Source organism: Eptesicus fuscus, chromosome 9 (genome assembly GCF_027574615.1).
Source record: "Eptesicus fuscus isolate TK198812 chromosome 9, DD_ASM_mEF_20220401, whole genome shotgun sequence".
NCBI classification, from domain to species: Eukaryota; Metazoa; Chordata; class Mammalia; order Chiroptera; family Vespertilionidae; genus Eptesicus; species Eptesicus fuscus.
Genome location: NC_072481.1, coordinates 5,347,859 through 5,363,570, shown reverse-complemented (window position 1 = coordinate 5,363,570; position 15,712 = coordinate 5,347,859). Strand labels below are relative to the sequence as shown.

Sequence of the window (15,712 nt, the reverse complement as noted above, 5' to 3'; positions counted from 1 at the left end):
TGTTTTGTAACTGGTAAAGGAGCAGAGGCTAGAAGGACGAGGACAGGAATTGCTTTGCTCAGTACACTGTTGTCTATAACACAAACTGTAGAAGCACACTAAAGCAGTTATTTTTCTAAACAAACCTGAACAGCTGGAATTGCTTCTAGAGAGTTATAAATGAGGGTTGCTGGCATCTGTGGAAAAATCTACACAGAAAGAGTAGCCAAACAGAAGCAAGGGGTGCTAGGTTAGGCTGGGCCTTTAAGAGAAAGCAGCAATGAGGAAGATTAAACATGCTCAATCTTGACCAAAAGGTACAGATTTATTGCCTTGAGTTTTATTTTGTAAACCATAAACATAATAGGCTGCTCTTGGGCTGTAAGATGAAATCAGAAATATATGAAATTAAGTAAGCCAAGTCTCAAGATTTTGTTTTAATAATATGTTTTTATTGCTTTCAGAGATAAAGGGAGCGAGAGATAGAAATATCAATGATGAGAAAGAATCATTGATCAGCTGCCTCCTGCACACCTCACACTGGGGATCAAGCCCAAAATCTGGGCCTGTGCCCTGACCAGGAATCAAACCATGACCTCCTGGTTCATAGGTTGACGCTCAACCACTGAGCCACACCGGCCAGGCCAAGTCTCACGATTTAAAAAAAGTGTGGGGGGGATGCTTTGAGGGGCCAGCCCAAAAAGACATGAAGCACCCCAGTGACTAGACAAACAAAAAGTTTCTGTTTGGTTGAGTTTCACAACAGTATTTCCTACCTTTTTAGGTGAGAAAACCCCCAGAGTTCCTCCATCTTCCCGAATGGCAACTCCCATCTCGGCCAACAAGGCCTCTCTAGAAAAAACAAAATCACATCAGAATTCTAATACCAAAATGTCAATTAAATCACTCTAATATGAATTGAGAAATAAAGCAAAGCAAGAACAATTGTCCTGTGAAAAAAATCTGCTTATCTCATCATTAGAGAAATTATTTTTAAGAGAAAGAGCACATTCAAAATAAATTATATTCCTCTATTAGGTCAAGTTATCTCCACCTAAATAAGAACTCTGTCTCATCTCACGTTAGAGATAGACAATAATTCATAATGTTTAAAAAATTCATAATTCATAAAAAAGAAAGAAAGGGATATTCCTTAAGGCTCAACATAAGACTCAACCATTTCTTCAAAATCTAGGAAAGCAATCAGAAAGGAACTTTGATAGATGAGTATTGTCTATGAATTTGATTTTTCTCGAATGTTATGTTCCCATGTTCAGCATGATATTGGTTCAATAATTCTAGCTTAAAATTTTTATATTAAGTAAGAAAGTTCTAATTGTTTGATACATTTACTGTATCAATATATTGAAACTTACTTCTGCCTAATTTCTATGATGAGAAAAGACCGACATTTCAAAAATGTGTATTTATTCCAACAGCAAAAGTATTATTTTGGGTTATGTTCACATTCAGGGTAGAGATAGAATAGGGAATTTAAAGGTTTGCAACTTAAACTCCTTTATTTCTTACCAAGAGGTTCTATAAAACTTTGAAAGACAATAATCAGAATAGCTTTATAAATCTGGGCAATCTCCTTGCAAATTAAAAACTTTATTCCCCAACTTCTTCCATTTTTATATGGATACCCAGCAACACGCAGTATGGTAACTACTGAAGCACTATGATTTCCTAGAGAATATTTAAATATGTGAATTTTATTTCAAAGTATAAATTCAACTGGTCATAAGTCCCCAGTCAAATTTATTTTTTTGCTTTAGGATAGAAGGTTCTTTGTTTTTAACTTCTATTTTATCTTTTCTTACTATAAAAGTAATAAAAATTCCTTAGAAAATTTAGACACTTCCCAGAATTTAACCTCCTGACCTCTCCATTCTGATGGCCTCTGTTTTACGCAGCTTCTCTTCCCAGGTTTCATTCAACTCAGCAATGATCTTCTCTGATTCCTACGGGAGGAAGTCCACAGTTAAAGTGGCAGTCTCATAATTTAGCGTAGCATGCGTAGGAAGGACAGCAAGAAGCAGATGATGTTCTTTGAGAACATGAGGCAGAATCTAATATGATGACATTTTTTTCCTTTCTTAATATGTAAAAAAAAAGAATCATAAAGACCAGACCTAACACTAAATCAGTCCCAGATATATAAATTTAAGTCCTAATAAAAATACCTTAATAGTGTATGCGTGTGTGTGTGTGTGTAGAGGAAAGAGTAATAGTAACACCCCAATATGAAAGGCACTATTTCTGACATCCACTTCTACAAAAGAATAAAGTTCCCAAAGGTATTAATTGTTTTTGTTTCACTATTTCGCCATAATACTGACGGGGTTCAGAACATGCTCCCCCAAAACATGGCGTCTTGGCATACTAAATATTGTGAGCTGAAGTAATCTGAAAAATGGTATGTGCAGGAAGGACTCTGATCTCCTCCTGAAGCAGGTTATTAGGCTTCAGGAGAGGTGTCCCCTATACCTGGAGGAAAGGAGCACCCACACTTCCGAAGACAGAGGAACGCCAAGAGGAATCTGAACAAACAGGCCTTGATAAGTTTCCCCGTTTCCTATTCTTAGCTCACACCCCTTTGCCCTATCACATTTTCCTACACTTTTCACTCTTCATCAAACTTAATGCTTGGGTTTAACACTTCTTATGAAGACTCCTGTGCCATGTCAAACTTTTGTTAAATAAACTGTATGCTTTTCTCTTATTAATCTGCCTTTTGTTACAGGGCCCACATTAGAAGGAAAAACATTTTTCCTGCCCTACCACACAATACCTTCTGAACACAAACCAATGACCAATATATAAAGGCTTAGTATTAATCGCAACTGAAAGCATTTTGCTGCTGAGTGACAACTTCCTAATTTCTTGCTGAGTGTTTCGTATACGCCAAAAAATAAGAAATAAAACATCTTTCCTGCTCTTAAGGAGTTTACTATATACCAAGGAAGGAGAGATAAGTAACTAATGATGAATTCATTCAGTAATTATATATAACCCCATTTTATGCCAAGCCCTATTCTAGGCAACTAGGGGTATGGAAGGAAACAAAATCCCTCCCTGCCTTTATGAGACTTTCATTTTAGTAATGACATTGAAATAATCAATTATAACCAATAAGTCAAATATATGGTACAGCAGATTGTAGTAAGTACTTTAGAGAAAAATAAAGCCAGGAAGGAAAAGAATGTTGGGGAGGGGTAGTGAGGGAGCAGTGTGGAGTGGGGTTGTCAGGACAGGACTCACTGACAAGGTTCTATGTGAGTAGGAGCTGCCAAATGAATATATGAGGGAACAGGTAGGAAATGCCTGGAATTTTCCAGGAACAACAGTGTGGCTAGAGCAGCATGTTCAAGGACTGTGAGTGGGTATGGACAAGAGGACAACAGAGCTGTGTGTTAAGTGCTGGAACTGAAGTGCTAAGTGGGTGAGGCAAGACTGAGTGATGCTCATATCAATGAATGAAGGACAAGTCGGAATTGACTAATGGAGGAAGAGCAAGTACCAAAGTGGGAGATGAGCATATGCAAAAGACAGGAGAAAATGCCATCATGGAGACAAGATGAGAAAGTTAGACGATGATGATAACAATGCTAAGATAATAACACTGTGATGATAACAGTGATAGTGATTAAGGATAAAAAGTCTTAATAGTTCACAAAATAGTATGATTCATTTAATAGGCTATTATAAGAAGCCTCTGGGATCCCAAAGCATAATTACACAGAAAGAAACTGTGAATATGTAATACAATAAACCCCAGGTGCCTGGCATTTGCATGGGGCCATGTAAAACAGCCAAGAGTAAAGAATCAAGGCAGCAGCTGAAAAAGCAAAGGAGGGCAGGAGTCAGGAGAAACGAACTGGAGAGCACAGTGATGATGATGATGATGATGATGATGATGATGGAGAAGAAAAAGGAGGACAATAACAACTGCTACAACTAGCTAAGCTAGGCAAAGAGCAAAACTGGTAACACTTAGAACTGGCGTGGGCATCAGTAAGGTTGATACAAAGGGGGCCACGTAGGAGGTGCACTTTTGGGAAAGAAAAGAGTCAGTTCAGTTAGAACAAGCTGCAGGGGGCCGGGAGGGGCTGAAGAAAAAGAGACAAACCATCCAATTGGCTCTCATTAACCCTCCAAACATGCACAGGCTGAGAACCACCTGAACGGCATCTCTACACAGTTCTCCAATAGGAATGGCTAATATTGCAATGCATGTGCCAATCCAAAGCTAAGTGAGGAAGAACCAACACGCCATGATAAGAGGGCCAGCAACTAAGAAAAAAACATTCAATTTTGGCAAGCAATAAGATAGCCAGGAAAGGAAGCCAGGTAGCAAGCTGTCAACAGTGTGTTATAAAGCATCACAAAAGCTATTCTACAACTCTAACAGGGTACTGTTAAATGCTTCTGCAAATGTCTGTAAAAGGGCAAGTACCAGACAATCTGGCACCTACCTATATGACATTAAGGCTTATTAACGATAGCGGGGTAAAAATGATTACAGTCTCACAATGACAACTTCAAAAACAAAGAAACAGAATATGATACCCTTGACCAAATCAGAGCACTTACACCAGTGCTTAGTATACATAGCGTGGCCCACAGCCACTGATGTTTGCTATGGAATAAGAAGTGACCCATGAAATAGTTTGTTTTCCTAGTTGATTTTCAAAAAAGATCATGTCAGAGCAGAGGTTTTTCTGGCTGTATTTTGGGGCAACTGTAAACTCACCCTAAGGAAGCAATATTATTGTCTAGAAATCCTCTTACTATCATTTTGCTGCCAACTCTAAAGTGACCTCTCTAATTTTACTTTCCACCTGGAGGGTAAATCAAAATATGATCTCTATGTAGAAAAAAGATGTAATGAGTAAACTGAGGAAGGTACTACCTTTTTCAATATAGCTTCAAGTTGAAATGTTTTTATTGTTCAGAACGCTATTTTTTAAACTTTGAAAAAAGATTAGAGAAAATGATATTGAGTATCATATTAACAAAACTTCAGTGCTGGGAAAACCATTTTTTCCAGAATCATTCTAAGGATAAAGAAACTGAGGATCAAAGAAACTAAGCAATTAACTTGAGGACGCAATTCCTCCTGAGCCATGTCTAAGGCAGAATCGATAGACTTTAAGGAAAATATCCTAAAAAATGCTCACTATAAATTATGTAATAAAGGGTGAAGGATATTCTTTCTTCAAGCCTGAATAACAAACAGTATGAATAAAACAGAGATGCCAACAGGAAGACAGCTTTCAGTCTCCGAGTCATCAACTCACTCTGCAGGCAGGCCTGGAACACCGGTGTCCAGTCTGCCCACAACCCGCTCTAGAAGTCTAATTTAAGATTAAAATGAGGGTTCACAGCTAAGAAATGAGGAGTTGAGGAGACAAATCTTTAAAAGGTCCTTCCTTCCTTCCTACAGGTACTACACATAAAGAAATGCCGAGATTGTTGAAGGGAGAGAGGAACCAAGATGGCGGCATAGTTAAACAACTAATCTGCTGCCTCACACAACAATTTCAAAAATACAACTAAAAGACAAAACATCTACCACGCAGAACCACGGGAAAGCTGGCTGAGTGGAAGATTTACAGCTAAGAAGAGAAAGGAGCACAAACGCTGAAAAGCTGAGGTACGGAGGCACGCGAATCGGGCCGGCGGCGGGCGGCTGGGTGCGCGGCTTTTCTTCAACCCGCAGGGAGACAAGCTCCCGATCACTCTGAAATCCAGTTTCTGGGGACACTCGGGGGACCCAGACACCTACGGGGAGAAGCTGGACTCTCGGCCATCGGGTCGGAAAGTGAGAGTGACTTTTTTGCAGAGGTGCGCCCAGCAATCATTGTTTACTGCGCTGGAGCACGGGGCGCAGGGACTTGGAAACGTGGAAAGGCAGAGACGGCTGATGGCAGCCATCGCCGTTGGCCACGCCCCAGCCTAGTGACGCCCTGAGACCCCGCCCCGCCCTGAGGCCCCGCCCTGAGGCCCCGCCCCGCACATTCTACAAACCCGCCCAGGCTCCACACAGCGGCTTTTGCATATAAATGGCCTGTTCTGTGACAGCTCAACCAAATTAACTGTAGCTCCAAATCCGCCCAAGCAAAGGAGGAGAAAACTAGCCCTTGCTGTAGCTCCTGCTGGGGGACACACAGTACACAAGGGTACACCAAGAGTGTCCACCTCAAGTAACTGGGAGGCTGACCCGTTGAACCAATAGGACACCTAGTACACAAAGCTACCCTACCAACTCAGGGAAGCAGCGAAAATGAGAAGGCAAGGAAACAGATCCCAAACCAAAGAAATGGAGGAGAACAAGCGACTGGACATAGAGTTCAAAACCACGGTTATAAGGTTTTTCAAGAATTTCATGGAAAAGGCCAATAAATTCCATGAGGACCAACTAGAAATTAAACATACACTGACTGAGATAAAAAATATTATACAGAGACCCAACAGCAGACTAGAGGATTGCAAGAATCAACTCAAAGATTTGGAATACAAAGAGGCCAAGGACACTCCTCCAGAGAAGCATGAAGAGAAGAGAATTCAGAAAGTTGAAGATAGTGTAAGAAGCCTCTGGGACAACTTCAAGCGAACCAACATCAGAATTATGGGGGTACCAGAAGAAGAGAGAGAGCAAGATGCTGAAAACCTATTTGAAGAAATAATGAACGAAAACTTCCCCCACCTGATGAAAGAAATAGACTTACAAGTCCAGGAAGCGCACAGAACCCCAAACAAAAGGAATCCAAAGAGGACCACACCAAGACACATCATAATTAAAATGCCAAGAGCAAAAGACAAAGAGAGAATCTTACAAGCAGCAAGAGAAAAACAGTTAGTTACCTACAAGGGAGCTCCCATACGATTATCAGCTAATTTCTCAACAGAAACCATGCAGGCCAGACGGGAGTGGCAAGAAATATTCAAAGTGATGAATAGCAGGAACCTACAACCAAGACTACTCTACCCAGCAAAGTTATCATTCAGAATTGAAGGGCAGATAAAGACCTTCACAGATAAGAAAAAGCTAAAGGAGTTCATCACCACCAAACCAGCATTATATGAAATGCTGAAAGGTATTCTTTAAAAAGAGGAAAAAGAAGAAGAAAGATAAAAATTATGAACAACAAATACATATCTATCAACAAGTGAATCTAAAAGTCAAGTGAATTAAAAATCTGAGGAACAGAATAAACTGGTGAACTTAATAGAATCAGAGGCCTAGAATGGGAGTGGATTGATAATTCTCAGGGGGAAAGGGGTGTCTGTGTGGGGAGTATGGGAAGAGACTGGACAAAAATCATACACCTATGGATAAGGACAGTCGGGGGGAGGGGGGGAGATAAGGGCAGAGGGGGGTGGGAACTGGGTGGTGGGGAGATATGTGGGGAAAAAGGAGAAACAATTGTAATCTGAACAATAAAGATTCATTACAAAAAAAAAAAAAGAAATGCCGAAAAGCAGAATCACATCAGGAACTTTTTTTTTAAAATATATTTTATTGATTTTTTACAGAGAGGAAGGGAGAGGGACAGAGAGTTAGAAACATCGATCAGCTGCCTTCTGCACAACCCCTACTGGGGATGCGCCCGCAACCAAGGTATATGCCCTTGACTGGAATCGAACCTGGGACCCTTCAGTCCGCAGGCTGACGCTCTATCCACAGAGCCAAACCGGTCAGGGCAGGAACTTTTTTTTAAGCTCCAAGGAATGCTGGGCTCAGGTGTCATTCAACTTTACTGTCACATCACATATGTCTAGCTATGTGTACAGCACTGGTTAATAATTATGTTTATATAGCTCAATACAATTATTTTGTTTTGTCAATCCTCACGCGAGAATATTTTTCCATTTATTTTTATTTTTTTAGAGAGAGTGGAAGGGAGGAAGGGAAAGCCGAGAGAGAGAGAGAGAGAGAGAGAGAGAGAGAGAGAGAGAGAGAGAGAGGGAGAGAGAAACATCGATGGGAGAAAGACACATGGATTGGTTGCCTCCCATATACACCCTGGGATTGGTTGCCTCCCGTATACACCCTGGGATTGGTTGCCTCCCGTATACACCCTGATGGGTGGGGATGGAACCTGCAACCCAGGTACATGCCCTTGACCTGGAATCAAATCCACGACACTCCAGGTGCATGGACTGATGCTCTCTATCCACTGAGAAACACCGGCCAAGGCTGGCTAAACACAATTTAATCTCTTCACCATGATTCAGTTATGGTGGCAGAAAAATCCACCAAGTCAGAAAAATTTCCATGAAAAAAAATTAGTTTGAATTCTGATATTTAAAAGTTTAGTGCTTATCCATGAAACATTCCTTGAAGCCATCAGATGGCCGAGGTTTTATTGTACTGAACATAGCATGCTTCGTAAGTGAGTTCCAAGTATGGGGCCCTTGGGCTGCCTAGCACAGCATTAGCCCTTGCATGCTTCTGTAATGGATATTTGCTGATATTTATAGTCTAAGCCTAAGCAATGGCACTCACAGTGCTGACTTTGATGTCAGACTAATAAACAAACACCAATGTCACCACACAGTGACTATCGCTACATCTTTGAAAATTTACTGAATAGGAATTAAATCAAGATTACATACATTTCAACTCAGTCTGAACTGCAACTAAAAACCGAAAGCAATTACATGTCTTTCTGTTTTGTCAGAGACATTTATGAAGGGCTCAAGATGTTTATGATGGGGTAACATGGACAGACCTCTTCCATATGAAAACAGACTATTCAACGAACAATGCAGTAGCAACATCCTGTGTAAAAATAGTCTACCAACTGATCATGTTTTTAAGAAGCAAAGGGAAATAAAATGTTGGGAAAATGAATTGACCCCTCTATTACTGTTTTCCATTACAGTATTTTTATCCTACAGTGTCATGTCTTAGGAACGCAGCTCCTTCACACTCAACAATGAAATAATCCAAAAATGAGGAATTCTCAAGCATTTCTATCATACAAACACTGCCTTGCTGTGGATGCAAGATGTAATCTGCCTACAGCATTAAAATGCAGGTCTGCCAGAATGGAATTCTCCCCATTCACAGAACAAGAGTAAGATTAAGGCACTTAAGCTTCAGTGAACTACCATGCTACATTAAAAACTCAAGATCGAATGCAAAGAAGCTATTTCCTAAAGGTAGGGAAAATGGAAGATTTCATTTATGTTGGCTTAAAGGATCATTAAAATGAATGCAGTTTTGTTAAGTTTTTGGTGGGAAGTAGGGAGGTTGGGGGGAGGGTTCCCTGAATAATGGCAGTGTTATTCCTTAGAAACGATTTGGAAAACACTGGATGATCTAATTCTTCAGAGTCTGACATTCAACCTTATTTTCAGTTGGACCCACTTGGCAGTTAGGAAGAATTTCCTCTTTTATACCAAGATGTATGTTAAAGGAAGGTGTAATCTCATTAGTGCACTAAGGCTTTAATAAGCAAATAGTAAGATTCAAAATCCCCAAATAAAAAGCACATTTTATATTAAATAGGAAGCGGGAGACTTCCCTTTACCTTCCCACAGAGCCCCGCATTCCCACGGTGGCCCCTGCACAGCATCTTTGTCACTGATGCCTACGTGATAAAATACATGAGTAAAGCCTTCTTGCCCAGGGCTTCGCTCAAGACTTCAGTAACATTTCAAAGTCAATATTACAACAGCAGAAATTACTCTTCACTTTGCAACATGAAAAGATTTCTCACTCCCTCTCCCTCTGCCACTTTTCACTAACATGTTCTGGAGGAAGATACAAGATCATTACTTTGGTTTCCAAAGCACCTTATTTTAGGAGTAAAATGCCCAGGGGGAAGGTAGGCTGATTAAGAAGCAGAAGGCCATTCTTTATGTTAAATCTTTCTCAGCCTCACCTGAAAACCGAAAAGGAAGCATTTGTCATCTTCAACTATCAAGCTTAATTCCTCTTAGCGGTGAAAATGTCAGCAAACCTTTTCAATCATTAATCTGTCAGAGTGTCACTGCTCTCCCAGTCCTTGAATGGGCAGCAGTCGTGGATGCAAAGAGGACTATTAGCTGGCAGCATGATGGCAACTTCCCAGCTCCTTAATCAGTTTCTTCACACTCCTGGTTTTCCCTACCCTGGCACTTTTGAACACAAAGGCCAAAAGATATGAGTCAAACCATGATCCTGGAGGTGACAAGCAAGGAAAGAAAAAGCATCTGTGATGCTGCCACAGTGACTTGAAGGGTAGCACCACAGGTGACAACTGTCTGCTCTCATTGTAGTCACTGAGGGGGGAGGAAGAACCCATGAGTCAGAAGACTGCTGTTCCTAACTTCCACATTCATGGAGAGAGGCCAGAAAGTACCTGACCGAGCCAGCAATAGGCTGGGAAAGCTAAGCTGGGTGCCAGGGCAGGTGAGCTGCACAGGAGGCGGCAGCCTTCCACAGCAGTGACCACAAGGTTTCCAGGCCTTCTATGGACTTCCAAAAGATGCCACTTCATGTGTCTCTGAGTAAACCTGATACATAGCTACTCCAATGTACAAACTTTCTTTTGATTGTATATTTGTTTTACTAAATAAATGCATGGCTCTACATAAAATTCTTCTGATGGAACCAAATGTTTTCAACTAATTAATTAGTCTCCAACTAAATTTCTAACTAAACAAGTTCACTGTGACTTACAAACTACCTCAGAACTAAGGGACATACCTATTATGTACTTATCAGTTACTTTGCATGGCCAGCCTACGATCTGCCCTTGAATCTCTCCCACTCTGCCTGGCCACGTCAGAGTCAAGCATTCTGGTGAACAGAAATTAATTATCTTACCAAGTAGCAAATTCCATTTTCAGGATATCGCTAAAAGATAAAGTTCTTCCATATGCTGAACCAAAATCTCAGTGGTTTTCAGTTCTAATTCTGCCTTGTGGAACTACATAGAATACTTTCATTTAGTCTGAATTGTTACTCACCTTTAGACGTTCGATGGCTTCTTCTCCTCCAGGTGTAGACATGATCCTCTCCTGAATACTGGTCACAGATGTTAAGCCCACCTGACTATTGAGTGAGCAGGAAGATGAAGATGAAGTAAGGGACCCCATGGATGCTGTGGAAAAATTGCCAGGGCGTTGATTCTCAGAGGCTAGCAAGTACCTATGCTTATTGTTCTGAAAATCTTTCAGATCTGGGAGACAGACAGAAGGGAAGGCAGAAAAAGAAGAAAGGGAAAGGAACAGAGAAAGAGAAAAGAAAAACAAAACAGGAAGGAACACCCGTGTAAGAAAGGAAAGCATTAAAGTGCCAAGACGAAGACATGTTATAATACAAAAACAAGTTGTACCTGTTCTAGATGGCAGTTCTAAAACATGTCTGTCTTTAACACTGGTATCCTAGAGGTTAAGAACCAATTCTGAATTTAGAAACTAAAAAATAACAGCATGGTTAATGTTGTTGTATCAGGTTGGGCCTCAAAGGATAATGCTTAGGCATTCTCCTTTCTATTCCTTCTGTGGCTCCAAATCTACAATGCCTTAGACTTACACTACTCGTAAATCCCAATAGTTTGTCACAGTAAGGGAAAAAAGATGATCACTTGTTTATCAATAATAATACATATCAGCCAGGCCCAGTGCTCTACAGCATTCAGCAAAAATTCCCCCAGAATGTCACAGTTAAAACAAAAATATGAATACTTAGTAGTGTCCTTTGTTTAGGAACATTTCAATATGCTTAAAAGAATTTTTTAAATACATAGTTTTTTAAAAATAGGAGAGGTAATTGTAGAAATGACAGGAATTTTGTCTAAGTCCTGGTTAAGAACTTAGGGCTGATTGCTTGCCTTAACAGGGAAGAGCAATTAGCAAATGGATGTTTACATTAATCTATTAGAGCACGAAAAAATTAAGGCTGAGCATTTGCTAATTAAGGCTCTCACTTTTCCTAAAAGTATGACCATGAGTCATTCATTGTAAGCCAAGTTCCCAGTATGAAATCCAAGTTTTAGGGACACACTTTTATTTACTAAAGTTTTCAATAGACCTATAGATTTTGCTTTTAAACTTAGTTTTGGCAAATGAGCCACAAACAACAAAGTTCAATAATTTGCTGTTTGTACTTTTCTTTATTAATCATCCTTCTCAAATAGATACCAGAGAAAAACCATAGGTATTGTTGCATTCCAATTTTAAAATTAGCTCATTTTTAAATTTGAGAAAATCTACATTGCTTAAAACTCATATAAAAACTAAGTTTTCCTTAAAGAATATGAGTCAATACAAAGAGTCAAAAAAAAAAAAAAGTTCTTTCTGGCCTATTCATGTCTAATTAATCAAAGCCAGTTCTTGAAACCCCTTAAAACTAGTGGTTGCTTCAAGACAGTTTGAAAACCACCATCTGCAAATATAGAACACAGGAAAACAAGCAAGTTTTAAAAGGAGGATAGGAACTGCAGCAAAAGAATTAGCCATCAGGTGATGGCAGCAAGGTGGGGAAGAGCAGGAAGGACGGAGTTAGAAAGTCCAATGGACACATGCAGGCCCTAAAAGGAATTAAGTGTCGTAGATCGAAATGGAAATTCAGAAGTGGTCAGGCTGCCTTCCTGCCCGATACAGAACTAGAATTTAAGTCATGCACAGTTTTCAGGGAGAAGCCATAGCTGCTCAGGAAAGAGCGAGGCCACAAGCTGGCAGCACCTCTGGAGCACAAGAGCGAGAACAAGAGGTGTTTTTCCCACACCATGACGGTCAGCTTCGGAAATCTCAGACAGAGCCGTCCAGTCCAAGAGCCACTCTGAATTAGAACGTTTAGTGTCCTCAAGGCCTACCTTTGTCACAGCAGCCAGGGCTACTTTTGGTTTCTCCTATGGGTTTCCTCACTGACTGTCAAACCAAAAAATCAATAATTCCTTGATAAACTATCTTAAAAGGGTAAGAAATTATTTCCTCATCAACTTATAACACATATGGGAAGATTAATGTGCGATCCTTTAAAAAATATCCTCATTTCAAGCACAAATTTTATTCACGTAAGTTTTTAAAATTTAATTTGCAATTCATGAAAAAAAAAAAGAAAAAAGAGTTTACCTAACTATCAAGCAAGCTGAGGCCCAAGATAGGGAGAAAGCCAATTTAGCCTAATCCAGGGTGAATGCTAATCCAACAGTCACAGAGCTGCTCAATCACAGAGACTTCCCAACTGGAAGCACTGTTTTTAATTAATTATATATACACTAAAGCTCACAATTACACAGCTAAGTAAAAAGGATTTTCCTATTAAATAATCAGATTTTAAGGATATCAAGAGCAAAAAAGGTGTAATAATGATTAAAAGCTAGGGCTCTGAGTTACACTACCCAACCGGAACACACAGAAACCGTCAGATCTCAACAGCCAACTAACCACTCCTGGTAATAGTGTCCTCATTGGTAAAATGGACATAACGGAACTTTTTGAGTTATTGACAGGATTGAGATAATATATCCAAGGTACCAGAACAGGGCCTGACACATTATATACACTTCATAAGCGTGAGCTGCTGTCATTGCTATTATCATCATCTATGACTCTGGATTCAGTTTAATAACATAAGTAGAAACACTGAAGGGTAGAAGCAACATGAGATTCTTCAGCCTCTCGACTTTATTCAAGACACAATCTGAAATGCAGCAAAAATTGCTTTGCTAAATGTAGAAGGGCAAAACTAGGATCATTTCTGAATCTACACACTGTGCGCTCTGTCTGGGATTTCACTGTTAGAACTGCTGGCATGCAAAGCTCATTTTAGATTAATCCAGCAGAGGCAGACTAGCAAATCAGAGTACTGGGAATGACCAATACATGAAATACACACATTTGCCTCCACTTCCAGAGTAATCATCGATCAATGGATCAACTGAAGGTAAGCAGGAGGGAAAATACAAGAAGGATCAAAGTTCAGGTTCAGCAGTGACACAGAGAGGGAACAGAGCAGTATTTTGGCATTTGGGGAGATGAAAATATTAACACAGAATATACTATCATTTTACAAACTGTATTCATTTAAAATTAAGTGTTAATCAGTAAGACAAACTAAACTAGAAAACCAGAAGATGCCTTGAAAAATCTTATTAGAATTCCAAATAATGTAATATTAATTTTACACTAAAAAAAACCCACCATAAATATGCTCTATTAAATAAAGCCAAATACTATTCTACCTGAACAATCCAGTTAACTCACTTAAGAGAACTTCTGATTAGGCATAATGCCTAATCAGACATAAGTAGATTCATTTTAAGACAAATGAATTACATTAAAATTAGATTGATTTTAAGACAACACTGTAAGACAACATTCTCTGGAAGTCTAATTCTTAAACATGAGATGAATTAAATATTTTCCCCTTCATATGTTCATAGGGAACAGGGTGGGGAGCATTCACACATATGTCACTGCTGTTACATTAACCCAGAGAAACCTGTAACACAAAAACAAAAATTTCAAGTAATATTTTTATGAAGTAATTAGTTCCTCAGTGAGAATAAGCTTAACATTCCAAATAAATTCCATTGCTGATCTAAAACAGAAATCTAACAAAAATACAAGTAGTGATATATAGTCATGAAAAATTAATTTCATGAGCTCAAATGGATATCCTGGTACATACTATATAAAAAACTTCTGAGATCATTTTCATTGTATTTTTTGAAGAAGTTAAGGAAAAAGCAGACTGACTGGTGTGGCTCAGCAGTTGAGTGTTGACCCAGGACCCAAGAGTTCCATTCCTGGTCAGAGCACATGCCTGGGATCTTGGGATTGATCCCCAGTAGGGGGCATGCAGGAGGTAGCAGATCAATGATCCTCTTTCATCAATGTTTCTTTCTATCTCTCCCTTCCCTCTCATCCTTCCTCTCTCTCTAAAAATCAATAAAAACATAAAAAAACAAGAAAAAAAAAGAAAAAAACAAAAAACCCTTTCCCTACCATCTAGCTTCATCAAGTTCCTTAAATCTAAATTTAAATATAAGAACCCTGAAGAGAAAAGGATTAGATTTTGTACTGATCCTTAATTCACTTACTATCAATGATATCACCCAGTCCCTGAGCACGAAGAAGGTCCTTCAGTCGTGTCACCTCCTCCTTTAATTCACGGACAAGCTTGGCATTGGGGTCTTCATTGATAACAGCATTGCATTTAATTTGTTTTGCACGATCTGCATATCTAGATCCAAAAAGATTCATTTTTGACATTCCTCAGATGCTCTACTTCTCATAAGTAACATACCATTATTTCTTTTTTTTTAACATACCATTATTTCTAAAGCAAACAGCTTGAGTATTTACACATTTATGAGCCTTAATAATAAACACGTTTGTATAAAGTTTTATAGTACCTTATAAAGATGAAGAAAAAGGCTCGGATGAATTTAAGTGACTTTCTCAAGATCACAAAAGAAATAAATACCAGAGAAAGGACTCAAAACTGATTAGTCAGACTATAAGTATTCCTTTTCATTATATCAAGTGTCTTTAATGAGAGAAGAATAGATAGTTTGGGATTAAAATAATGAAACATATTCATATATAGAAATAGTCTATTAGTAAACATTCTGTCACTAATTTTTTCAAATGCTACATGTACTCAAAATTGTATTACTTTTTACAACTTGAGCATTTCTATAATGACAAACACCACAAGAGACACTTCTTTTTATAAATATGAATATTATTTAAAAACTTTCACTATTATCTAAAAGTTATC

General features: G+C 39.0%; 1 protein-coding gene across 3 annotated transcripts in view; it reads right to left on the bottom strand.

The window, feature by feature from the left end:
* Positions 1-15,712, bottom strand: part of KIF1B (kinesin family member 1B) — a 140,130-nt gene that overhangs the window by 66,649 nt on the left and 57,769 nt on the right. For 2 of the 3 annotated variants that reach the window (XM_054721225.1, XM_054721226.1), the window contains exons 12-15: positions 15,030-15,172; positions 10,948-11,081; positions 1,864-1,943; positions 756-831 (exon numbers count right to left, since the gene is read on the bottom strand). In XM_054721225.1, coding sequence (XP_054577200.1) covers positions 756-831; positions 1,864-1,943; positions 10,948-11,081; positions 15,030-15,172 — 433 coding nt within the window. Of the gene's footprint in view, positions 1-755; positions 832-1,863; positions 1,944-10,947; positions 11,160-13,822; positions 13,865-15,029; positions 15,173-15,712 lie in introns of all 3 variants that reach the window. The other variant, XM_054721227.1, reaches the window with a different exon arrangement.